The 13,208-nt window shown below is 43.0% G+C and overlaps 1 protein-coding gene across 5 annotated transcripts in view; it reads right to left on the bottom strand.

The window, feature by feature from the left end:
* The window catches only part of LOC138753971 (rab11 family-interacting protein 1-like), a 57,948-nt gene that overhangs the window by 22,759 nt on the left and 21,981 nt on the right, over window positions 1-13,208 (bottom strand). For all 5 annotated transcript variants that reach the window (XM_069917628.1, XM_069917624.1, XM_069917625.1 and 2 more), the window contains exon 3: window positions 1,719-2,158. In XM_069917628.1, the coding sequence (XP_069773729.1) occupies window positions 1,719-2,158 (440 nt within the window). The remainder of the gene's footprint in view (window positions 1-1,718; window positions 2,159-13,208) is intronic.

The raw sequence follows: 13,208 nt of genomic DNA, 5'->3' as shown, positions 1-13,208 counted from the left end.
CTGCCAGCTCAGTCACCAGAGAGAACTGGTGCTGGGCTCAGTGGTCTCACACCATTGGCAGTGGGGGAACAGATCCACATTACATAACCTAATCTGCTTCATGCAAGAACATAAGAAATCAGAGCCTGCTCCGCCATTCAATAAGATCTGATGATAGACTCATCACCTTCCTGCCTTTTCCTCATTTCCCTTCTATTTAAAAATCTATCCAACCTTGTCTTAAATATATTTACTGAGGTCACCACCACTACTTCAATGGGCAGCAAATTCCACAGAATCACCAACCTCTGGGAAAAGCAGTTCCTCCTCATCTCAGTCCTAAATCTACTCCCCTGGATCTTGAGGCTACATCCGCTCATTCTAGTCTTTCCACTGATGAAAACCTCTATTCTATCGATGCTTTTCACATGAAAGTAACACATGTATTATGTACAAGATATAAAGTCATACAAGCAGCAGCAATGCTGGAAATGCTCAGCACATAAGGGAACACTGGGTAAAAAAACAGGGAACATTTTCAGTTAAAGTTCTTTCACCAATTCTTCCCACAGTTGGATCTGACCTGCTGAAAGATTTCCAGCATTTTCTACTTTTAATTTGAGATTTGCATTTGCTCAATTGGACCACATCTTATGCAAAAATTGCACACGAGCCAGGTCCATGATTTCAATGAGGCACCCTCTTCCCAGCTTGTTCACCACAGACCTGCTGTGTATTTCCACCATCTTATCTCTCTCAAGGTGATATCCTCTTGAATGCAAATATCTGATTCACAACAGCATGGCCTCTTATTCCAAGCTGCTAGAGAGCAGATGGGAAAAACAAGATGAATCCTTTCAAAAGGCTTCATTCAGCTCAGCAGGTTACCAACATATTCAAATTCCCCACCTCTGTTCACATATTACTATTCTGGACATGTTTTAGCCTTGTAACCACAACCCTCACTCTCAGGGAGGTTACCTCTCAAGATATCAACTTTCTGGCCGAGAGGTTGGGGGGTGGGGGGGTTTGCTCAGTCTGGGTCCTGGAATGGACACAACTCTCCACCATACATTGGCCGTCCCCTACCACTCGACTACAGAAAGGTCCATCTATCATTCCAGCACTATGCAAGCTTCAACGTTCCACGTCCAAACTCTGTTATCTGCACCCCAATGTCCAATCCACTGCAAGGTGGGCTGAGCTTCAAAATTTTTTTCTCTCATTTTTAGGCTCCTGCCTCATCCATGCACTTGCCCCCAAATGAATTTCACAGCAAGCAGAAGCCACATCTTCTGTTTACGTCTGCAGGCCAGGAATTCTTCCTAAACTGAACCACCTCTTACTCCAAGGCACCTATTGAAATATTGTCCTGACACATCATTGCTCAAAAGGCCATTCAGTCCCAAAGATTCGCAAGCCTCTGCGTGAAGACCAGCAAACATCGAATCCACTGAAGACAGTTGAGACACTTCAATCTAAAGGGATCAGATTATTGCAGGTTCGGAGGCAGCATAGTTAACTCAATGCTGTCACAGTGCCAGCGGTCGGAGTTTGTATATTCTCCCCGCATCTGCCCGGTTTCCTCTCACCATACAAAATGGTCCGGGGTTGTTGCTCAATGGTTGTAATTGAGTGGCATGGCCCATCGGCTGAAAGGACCTGTTAATGTGCTGTATGTCTAAATTTAAATTTAAGCATTTAAATTAAAAATCAAATTGTTAGCAGTGATTGTCTACCTTCAGGAGAGTTATGCAGCCGTACTTCCGTAAAGTCCTCATCACCCAAGGTACTTGTTTTCTTGGCAATATCGGCTGGGGAAGATGGTCCAGTTGGTATGACAGACATGGACTGAGACAGGGAGGTCCGCTGGAGGTTCGATTTGGGGAACAGCATCTTCAGCTTTAATTTCTTCTTTTTCTCTGTCACCGCACCCTCATCATCGCTGTCCAGTGGGGCACTAATGCTGGGGACAACTGCTGAGGCAGAATCAGAGAAGCCACCTTTCTTCTTCCCTTTGATCTTGTCCTTCAGCTTGCCGAAAGTCGACCGGGACTTGTCCTTCATGGAGAGGTCGAACATGCTCGCTGTCATGTTGTTCCGCACAAAGCGGATGTCGACTTCGATATCCCCCCGTTCTTTCTCTTTCTTCCCTGGCTTCGAGTGCAGCTTGTGCCACCTGGGCAGAGGAAGGAAAGAGGGGTTAGGACAAAGAAGTGGTCAGCAGTGGCTGCATCAACAAGCAATCATCAAGTGGAGAGCAGATGAACGAGTGGTTGGAGGGTGGGATTCCTCGGGCACATTCCTTCACACACCCAGCACCAACATCAGATCAGATTTATTGTCACATCACATACAACCCTAAGAGTTTTGTCCCTGCTGGCAAGGCAGAATTACTACTTATTGGTAGTGCAAACAAAAACTCTACACAAACTGACTGCAATACAGAGAGAGAAAAAATCAAGTGCTAGAGTCCTTAAATGGGTCCCTGATTGAGTTTGTTGTTGAGTCTGATGGTGGAGGGATAACAGCTGGTTTTTTTTAAATAATTTTTTATTTTTTACACTGTGAACCATAATCAACCAAAATATGTACAAATGTTTTTCATTAAATATACACAGTGGCATTCCCCCCCACCCCCAAACCAATAAATATTCAACATATGGTTTTATTGTATAAAACAATGTCTTCACACAAAGAAAAAACAAACAAGAAAAATGTGTCATCTACTTTTACACACTAAATCAAATCGTTTTGTCTTATCATTTTAGGTAACAGCTATTCTAGAAACCTGGTGGTCCACAACTTGTGCACCTATAGCTCTTTCCTGATGGTATCAGTGAGAACAGAGCATGTGCTGGGTGGAGTGGATCCTTGCTCTCCGACAGCATCATTCCCTATAGATGTTCTTGATGGTGGGGAGGGTTTTGCCTGCATCTGCTGTTTTGAAAGGCTCTCCGCTCAGTTATATTGGCATCCTCATCCAGACCACAATATTGCCTCTGGGGAGGGTTTAAAACCGGGATTGGCAAGGGGGTGAAAACCATGAAGATTTCAGGAAGGACAGAAAATAAAGGGGGAAGATAAAAGTTAACTAGAAAACAAAAAGCAGAAGACAGGTCAAGCGTCAAAAGAGGGTGAAGTGCAGAAAATTTTGAAGTAACAGAGTTAATGGTGTCAGAATGTAGATGATGCCAAGGCTCCAGTATTTTTTTCAATCATTTCCCATTTCATTGCCAAAGCTTTTTTTTAAAAATGCTCAATGAATGTGTCAGGAGGTTCCTGTGGAATGGTAAAGTGGCTAGAATCTCCATGAAAAAGTTGATGAGTGACTATAATTTGTGAGGGTTTAAAAATTATCTCATTTCAAAAAATATTACTGGGCAGCCCAGGCATAGTTTATCACCTCACTCTTTGAGGGAGCTGATTCCCCCTTCTGGGCACAAATTGGACTACATGCAGTAGATGAAAAGATAACAGGAGAGTTTATATGCAAATGGAACAATAAATTAACTTCAAAGAAAACAGATAACCCCATACTTCAGATATGGTGAAGAATGAATCAATGTATTGGATTGAAGGTGGGGATATCTTCCAGAACAATTTAATACCCTTGACTCTGGGTAATAAAATCCCGGACACCTGGTGCCAAAAAAGGATCAGGTGTATCGAGGATTGTTACAAGCAAGGGCAGGTCATGTCATTTGAGGAGTTGAGGAATAAATAAGATTTGTCTAATAGAACATTCTTCTGCTATCTGCAAATAAGATCTTTCTTAAAGGAAAAATTGGGACCATCTCTGACCCTACCTAGACGTAGTAATGTGGAGATTCTAATTTGACAGGGGAATGTGTGCAATTTCTAAAATGTATTACATATTCCAAAGTGAGGGCCTGAAGATGGGTTTACACAGGTCAAGGGAGAGATGGGAGTCAGACTTGGGCACAAGAACTAATGAAGGGTGGTGGCAAGACCCGTGTTTGGACAGCGTGATTGGAGTCATCAATACTAGATACAGGATTGTGCAGTACAATTTCTTGCACCAGTTGTACCTCACACCACAAAAATTACACAAATCAAAACCGGAAATTTCTGCAAAATGCTTTCGGTGTGGTGTGGAGGTTGGAACTTTTGTCCACACCACACCTAAAGCACTTGATTGGAATTTCCTGGCTATGTACAAAGGTAATTCTTTCTAGGAAGACCTGGGGACATATAACCATATAAACATTTACGGACCTAAAAAAAATTTCAAAGGTGGATATTCCACAGGATCCAGAATTGTACCTATTGGAAGATAGAGGACGCAAGTTTTAGAATGTCCAAATACCAAATTTCATTCATGAAGGTTGTCTTGGTGATAGCCAGGAAGTGTAAGGTGGTTTCGTGGAAGTCCGACTCCCAATTAAATACCCATGATGGAATCTGGAAATGCAAAGTTGCATGCCCCTGGAGAAAATCACGACACATTCATTAAAGTGTCACAACCTTACTTGAAATATACTGGCACACAGATTGATTAGTCCTTCCCCCATAATGTGTTTCTTTCAGTTTTTTTAAAAAACTTTTAAATTAATTATATCAATCTAATTTATTTGACTGTACTTTCAGTAGTACTAAGGAGGTGGGGGGGGTGGGTAAATACAGACTATGTTACATGAATGTTAAAAATTATATGGTTTGTTTCAATTTTAGGAGTCTGTGGATATTTAAAAATATTCAAAAAAGTAACAAACTTCACAGTCGTCTTTGGATTCTTGCAGGATTTAGACGAATTAAAACTCAGACCAGCTCCAAACTTTGGTGGTGTCAGCCTCACAACATTTCCCAGATTATTGGGTATTATTCCCTGTTAATGCTGCCCAACAAATCACACAGCACAGAGTGAACCCATCGAGTTTCAAGAGTCAGATTTCCAGAGAAAAGACGGCAGGTAAAAGTGGACAATGAATATTTTTCTTCCCGAAGACTTAAGGATGTATTTTAGGGTGCCGATCACCTGAACATTTTCCTTTCACATCCTTTTTTAAAAAGATACAACTTTTTTTTGATTTCCTGTCATATTTTAAGTTGACTTCCAGCGTGACTATGAAGTGCAGCGTGTCATTGAAAATTCATGTTCTGATTTGTCCTTTGGCTTCTTCCCTGCTGGTCATCAGTGACGAACACGGTGAAAGGTTTCACCAGGACATCGTGACCAAGGAAAAGCTGTATCAGGGCAATTGAAATCCATCAATGGTCGACTATTGTTGGACACCGAAACAAGAGGCATCTGATACTGAGTACAAACGAAAAAAAAATCAACGGCAAAACATTTTTAGGTCAGTCTGAACTAATGTAATGACTCAGCATCGTTTTGCAATTAAACATGGTAAAGTTAATTTACAGTTTCTCCAACTTCCAATGTGATACAGCAAATCTGAAATTACCTTTGTGTTCAGTTTGAGGTTGTCTATCATAATCCCAATTTTTTTTTCAGGATACAAATGTTTTGAAAAAATTTGATGCTCTATGTTATTTAAGTTTGGGGTAGGTGAATCCATGGAACATATAGAAGCAAACCAATCAGATTCTATTGTCACTGCAGATACATTTCAGAATGACCATTTCCAGGGTATTCATTGTTTAGGAAAGTAAGGCAAGTTGTTGTAGCAATATTTCTAAAAGGACTGCAGTTGGTTTGACAGATGTGGAACTTGAATCAATTTGTGTCACATTGCCAAATATCAAAGGGCAGATTACTGATAAGAGATTATTTATAGGCTGCCAAATTTTGTAGTTTTAAATGTGGCATAGGTCAGGTAGTTAGAGGCCTGTGAACTGACACATTAAACTTGAGGTCCAGACTCCAAGTTGGAAGATGAATTCACAAAATATTTACAGGATTATTTTCTACATCAAAAGCCCAAAGAACAAAGAGAGATGATAGAAAATTGAACAGTTTGAGGGGGTTTGGCAAATTTGTAAAGATGTGGTGGAAAGTGTGCTGACTGGCTGCATCAGTCTGGTGATGGGGACACCAACATCAGAGTGTAAAACTTTCCAAATGGTAGTGGATACAGCCCAGAACATCACAGGCAAAACCCTCCCCACCATCGAGAACATTTACAGGGAATGCTGCTGTCAGAGACCAGCAGCAATCATCAAGGATCCACACCACCCAGCACACGCTCTGTTCTAGCTGATACCATCAAGACGTGCACCACCAGGTTCAGGAACAGCTGCTCCCCCTCCACTATCAGACTCCTCAACAACAAACTCATTTGGGGACCCATTTAAAGACTTACATTTGCACTTCATTAATTTTTTTCTTCCTGCACTGCACAGTTCTTTACTTGTTCACTTTTGTACCTTGTTTACAGTTTTTTTTTGCACTACAAATAAGTGGTAAGTCTACCTCGCCTGCAGGAAAAAGAATCCCAGGGATGTATGTGTTGTCAGGTATGTACTGAAAAAAACCGCAGACGTTGGAATCTTGAGCAAAGAACGAGCTGGAGGGATTCAGCGGGTCAGACAGCATCTGTAGGTAGAATTATCAGTCTACGTCTCGAGTTAGGACTTTAAGATTAGGAAACATCTCGTTGTATGCAGTAAGAAAGAGTTCCTGTTGTCCAAGCTGCTTGTTGGAAGAATGACCAGACAATCTAATTTCATGAAAGACAGGAAGTGGTTATCATTTGAATATCAAACAGAACAGCACAGGAACAGACCCTTCAGCCCACAATGCTTGCACTGAACAGGATACCAAAGTTAATCACTGCCAAACCAAGGCCACCTGAAAATTGGAGGAGCAATTCCTCATCATGGACTTCAGGAGGACCAGGAATGACCACCCTCTACTACACATCAATAACTTTGGAGAGCACCAAATTCCTTGGAGTTCACTTAACTAGTGACCTATTGCACAGCATCTCACTTGTCAGGAAGTTGAAACAGCAGTTTCTGAGAAGCCTGAAGCGGACAAGGCTAACTATTACATCAACCTTCTATAGGAACTCTATCGAGAGCATCCTGGTCAGCTGCATCAGTGTGTGGTATAGCTGTTACAGAGAACTGGATCGGAGGTCAATCCATAGGACCACAAGAGTGGCAGAGAGGATCACTGAAATTTCCCTCTGCCCCACCAAATCCATGTGATGTACTGGAATCATTGCCTGAAGGTGGCACATAAAATTGAGGACCCCCTTCCACCCTGCACACAGCATCCTTCAGCTGCTCCCGTCGGGCAAGAGATGCAGGAGTATCAGAGCCAGCACCACCAGGCTGAGGAGCTGCTTCTTCCCACAGGCAGCGAGGACGCTGAATGACTAAAGGAACTGCTTACATTGACCATCCCAGACTCTTTTATTTACAAAACAATATTTATTGATGAAATACTTGTCCTGCATATGTATTGTTTGTCTGTATGTACGTTATATCTGGTTGTGTGTCTGCGTGTTTTGCATCAAAGACCAGAGAACGCTGTTTCATCGGGTTGTACTTGTACAATCAGATGACAAACTTTACAACCAAATGGCATTAACATAGACTTCTCCAGTTTCTGCTAGCCCACTCCCCATTCTCCCTCTCTTCCCGATGGTTCTGTCTCCTTTCCTCCAGCTCTCCATCCCCCTCCCCATTTTCTGGTGTGCCCTCCTTTATCCACCTATTACTTCCTGTCTGTGGGACTGCACTCCACCCCCTGCTTCTCCCCCCCCCACCATTTTCTTCAGGCACCTGCCTACATTTTGCTCAGACCTCGATGAAGGGCTCAAGCCTGAAACATTGGTTATGTATCTTTATCTTTAGTGTTTACCGGCATCACCTACGGCTCCTAGAACGCTTCCACCAGCGTTGTCTCCACTCCATCCTCAACATCCATTGGAGCGCTTTCATCCCTAACGTCAAAGTACTCAAGATGGCAGAGGTCAACAGCATCGAGTCCACGCTGCTGAAGATCCAGCTGCGCCGGGTAGGTCACGTCTCCAGAATGGAGGACCACCGCCTTCCCAAGATCGTGTTATATGGCGAGCTCTCCACTGGCCACCGTGACAGAGGTGCACCAAAGAAAAGGTACAAGGACTGCCTAAAGAAATCTCTTGGTGCCTGCCACATTGACCACCGCCAGTGGGCTGATATCGCCTCAAACCGTGCATCTTGGCACCTCACAGTTTGGCGGGCAGCAACCTCCTTTGAAGAAGACCGCAAAGCCCACCTCACTGACAAAAGGCAAAGGAGGAAAAACCCAACACCCAACCCCAACCAGCCATTTTTCCCCTGCAGCCGCTGCAACCGTGTCTGCCTGTCCCGCATCGGACTTGTCAGCCACAAACGAGCCTGCAGCTGATGTGGACTTTTACCCCCTCCATAAATCTTCGTCCGCGAAGCCAAGCCAAAGAAGAAGAAAGTATATGGTGTGACCTGCTGAGTTTCTCCAGCATCGTTTTCACTAAAATTCTGCTGCTTGCCGATATATATCCCTCTATTTCCCGTCTCATTCATGTGTATGCCTGGAAGCCTCCTAAAGCATTTCTAAGTTAGAGATTTTTTGAAATTATGCATTGAGGCACCTTAACAGGAAAATAGATGCTTTTCTTTAAGCCATACAGACCGTTAACAGGCCATTTTTGGCCCACAAGCCCGCGCCGTCAAATTTACCCCAATTAACCTACACCCTAGTATGTTTTCAACAGTTGGAGGAAACCCGAGCCCCCAGGGAAAACCCATGCAGACACGGGGAGAACGTACAAACTCTTTAGACAGCATAGGATTCGAACCCAAGTCCAGATCGCTGGCGCTGTAAATGCGTTGCGCTGACCACTACATCAACCGTGCTATCAAATTGAAGAGCAGTAAATCAAAGGAAGAGGCTCGTGGAGTTTCCAGATTACAGTTAGCATGGTTAGTGCAGCAATTAATGCAAGGCAGTTACAGCGCCAACGACTGGGACCGGGGTTCGAATCCCACGCTGTCTATAAGGAGTTTGTATGTTCTCCCTGTGGGCTCCAGTTTCCTCCCACCCTTTAAAAACATACTGAGGGGTTGTAGAACAATTGAGTGTAATTGAGTGGCATGGGCTTGTTGATCAAAAGGACCCATGACCTTGCTGTATGATTAAATTTAAATTTTAAAACCAGTAGTAGGCAAAAGGTTGGGTTGTATTTTAAAAAATAGTAAAATAGAAATTGATAAACAGGAATACACAAGTTGACCAATTAAAAAAAAAATCAAAGAACTTTCTTAGATACAGTAAAAAACCCCTGGTATCCAGCAGCTATGGGGGGATTGGTAAATGCTGGATAAGTGTATTTTCCTGTTGCTTGAGACTCACTCTTACAATTCCCAACTTTACACCTCCATTAAGAACGAACAGTTTAAAAGACAAAATACTATACTGTACTTACACTGAATGAACTTTCCTTGCATTTTACTTTATTTTCAGTCACATTCTTTGAAAACATTTAACCGTCGCTGCATCTGCAGATTCCTCCCCCTCCAAAGAACTGTCCAAAAGATGAACAATATCATAATTAACCCCCCTCTACCAAGTTTACAGATAACACCTTTACTAATATACTTTATGTTCTAATAAAGACTCTTATTAAGCAGGAATAAAGAGACACTTTATGAGTCAGCCCAATGGCAAGTGGCATCAACCAGCTCTTCACCCTGGGGGACGCCATTGCTGTTTCACACAACTTTATTCAAACAGCTGCTATGAGCAAAATACAACCAAGACCCTCCGCTGGCTAAATATTTGCTCCCATCTTCAAAGGTTCGTGTTACTTCAGAGAACATTTATTTTTACAATTTTAAACTTGTGTATTTTTACCTATTATTTTATTCTTATTTATTTTCCTCAATTATTTTGCCGTTGGCTCGAATTCTGAATAATTGTGCTAAAAAAGGAAATTACTAGCAAAGGGTTTTTACAGATGGAAACACAGATTTCAAAATGGGGAACAAGGAAATGTCATAGAAAAACTGAAGGATTACATTGCACATACATTTACAGAAAGGCGAAAATACTGAAAGATTGAGAATTAAATATATGGTGAGAATGAGGAACTAGAAATAAATAATAGGGTTGTACCACACTTGAAATCTGATAAATCAGGTCTCATTTGGAAAGAGCCGACTTGTGTGGAGGGCGATGAGCTTTAATGGATGTTAGGTCAGTAACTTCTTGTGAAATGGAGATGGATAAACCATCTTGATGAGAGAGGAGCAGAATCGAGCAGCTAGGGTAACGACAGCTCTGTACAAATAAGAACACAAGAAATAGGAGCAGGAGTCGGCCATCTGGCCCATCCAGTCTGCTCTGCCATTCAATGAGATAATGGCTGATCTGATGAGAGGCTCATCTCTACCTACCTGCTGTTTCCCCATATCCTTCAATTCCAACAATGCAAAAATCTATCCAACCTTGTCTTAAATATAAAAGTTAAAACACAATGCTGGAGAAACTCAGCAGGTCAAACAGGGTCCTTTATATAGCAAAGATAAAAGTACATAACTGACATTTTGAACTTGAGCATCAAGGCATTTGATATCTTGATGAAGGGCTCAAGCCTGAAAAATTGGTTATGAATCTGTCTTTGCTATTTAAAGTACGCTTTTTGACCTGCTGAGTTTCTCCAGCATTGTATTTTTACTTCAACCAGACTCTGTAGACTTTCATGTTTTACCTACTGAGGTAGCTTCCACTGCTTCAGCGGGGAGCGAATTCCATAGATTCAGAACAGGAAACTGCACCAACATACTCATCAATGCACCAGAAAAGTGGAAGGAGAGCCCGAGACTACTCAAACACCTTTCTCACCAACAGACTCACGGAGCTTGATCAACAAGATCTTCTACTCTCACTTCGGCAGCATGGTTAGCGCAAGGCATTACAGCGCTAGCAATAGGGACCAGGGTTCAAATCCCACACTGTCTGTAAGGAGTTGGTCATTCTCCCTGTGTCTAGGAGAGTTTTCTCTGGGTGCTCCAGTTTTCTCCCATCATTCAAAACATACTGGGGTTCGTAGGTTATTGGGTGTGATTGGGAAGCATGGGCTCATGGGGCAAAATGGCCTGTTACTGTGCTGTATGTCTAAATTTTAATTTTAGGGCAGGACAGGGTCTTGTGCCTCAAATAGTAACTTTCTCCAATGCCAGCACACTTCTGTAATGCTACAGTGGTTAAGATTTTACTGTGGGACTTATTATCTCTGCAGAGGTTAAGCCTTCATCCACAGATTCAGACATGAAACCCACAACATGCAATTCAGAAATCAACCTCCAAAGTGGTTGATATCGACCTCTGGGGGGTTGATAGGACTATCCAAGGAGTCTAAAATGCCAGGGGCGGGGGTTGTTGATTGAACTTTTGCAGTGGAAAGCAGGGGTGTATCTATGGAAAATAGCACCTATGGTGAGGGTGGTCAACTTCTCTCCATAGCTGGCCTTGGTGGCTGCCATGTTGTACTTGACTTTGGTCTTTGAATACATTGAGATCTAACGCGAGGACAAGGAGCAGAGAAGAAAGAGGTGTGCGCTCTTTGTATGGTGGGGTGGTGGGGTCACCTGGGGGTAGGGTTGAGGAGGGATCAAGGATTCCGAAAATGGGGTTGATAGTCTAAAAAGTTTGGGGGCCCCTGATACCAACTTAGCAGACTGACAAATACTGCTTCAGAGCTGTTAAAACCTCCAGCAAGGGCAAACAAAAGTGTTGGAAGTGTACAGTGGGAATTTCCAGCAATTGTTGAATAAAACAACCTGGAAAAAGTCTATTATCTATGTTGTCCATGAGATCAGAAATGGTCAGAGGTTTGACCACCATGAGGTGAGACACTGTCCAGAAATGTTTGATGAGATGGTATTAAACATTCAAAAACAGTCTGCTGAGGGATCTCAGATCGACATTTCCTAGACCATTCCTTTCCCTCTACTGATGCTTCTCAACTCAGAGATCCCCCAGCCACTTGTTTTCATTCCAGATTGCACCATCTGCAGACCCACACCTCCAGCATTGAAAGTTGTCCCTTTCTAAGCCTGTGACATCTAGCAAGATGGCCAAAGCCAGCTGGTGCACGGACAGGATTCTCGGGGACCTCACCCCTTGTAGGAGGAACAGGTCCACCTTAAATCTGTCCCCCCCCCCCCCAAAACAGCCACACGAACCCCAACTCAGCCTCCCCTCTGTCCTCAAGAGAATAGATCCCCAGAGGCTGACAGGTCACTTCATCACAATGGCAAGATTCCTCACCCTCTTGGAATCCAAACAAACCAACTCGCATTGTTTGAATAATTTTAAAATGTCACACGCAGGACATGCCTTTGGGGAATAGCTCGGGAATGTGGTCACACCTCAGGACTGAGAGTCTCAAGATGCCCTCCCGCATGAGGTCAATAATCTAGTGAGATTCAGCAAGGTCATGAGAACATACCATAGATAATTACAGCATTAAAGAAGGCTATTCATTCCATCAGTTCACTCCAGTCAACAGAATCAGAATTTATTGCCATGAATAAGTCATGAAACTCTGTTTTAAAGCAGCTTCATAGTGTAAACGTTCATATTATAACCATCTTACAACATTACTACAAAAATAAGAATAAGAGTGAACGAAAAGTAAGGGAGTGTCATTAATTATTCAGGAATCTGACGGCAGTGGGGAAGAAGCTGTCCTTGTGCCGCTGAGAGTTCTTTTGGCTCCTGTAATTTTTTTCCCGGATGGTAGCAAAGTGAACAGGGCGTGGCCTTGGTGGTGGGGTGTCTTTGAGGATAGAGACTTTTTTTTAAAATGACACTGTCTCATGTAGATGTCCTCAATGGAGTGGTCTGGCGCCTGCAATGTTGCAGGCAGAGTTAACAATCCTCGAAAGTTTTTCCATGTCCTGAGAGTTGGTGCCTCCATACAGTAATGCAGCCTGCCAAAATGCTCTCCATGGTACACCTGTAGAAATTTATAAGTCACTCAGTGACATACCAAACCTCCTCAGAGACCTCACAAAGTATAGCCGTTGGGGAGCCTTCTTCGTGATTGCATTGACGTGGAGGATCCAGGACAGATCCTCAAAGATGATCACCCCAAGAATTTGAAGTTCTTGATCCTCCCCACTACGGAGTCCTCAATGAGGACAGGGCCGTGTTCCCGACTTCTTCCTGAAGTCCATAATCAATCTCATTTCCCTGCAAATTCTCTACTCTGGAGAAACATTGAAATTGGACCCTGTTGCCCTGAGCACAGATGAACTGAAGAACA

This window comes from Narcine bancroftii, chromosome 2, assembly GCF_036971445.1.
Source record: "Narcine bancroftii isolate sNarBan1 chromosome 2, sNarBan1.hap1, whole genome shotgun sequence".
Taxonomy (NCBI): Eukaryota; Metazoa; Chordata; class Chondrichthyes; order Torpediniformes; family Narcinidae; genus Narcine; species Narcine bancroftii.
The sequence above is the reverse complement of the archived record's forward strand: the minus strand, read 5'-3'. Positions and strand labels throughout refer to the sequence as shown.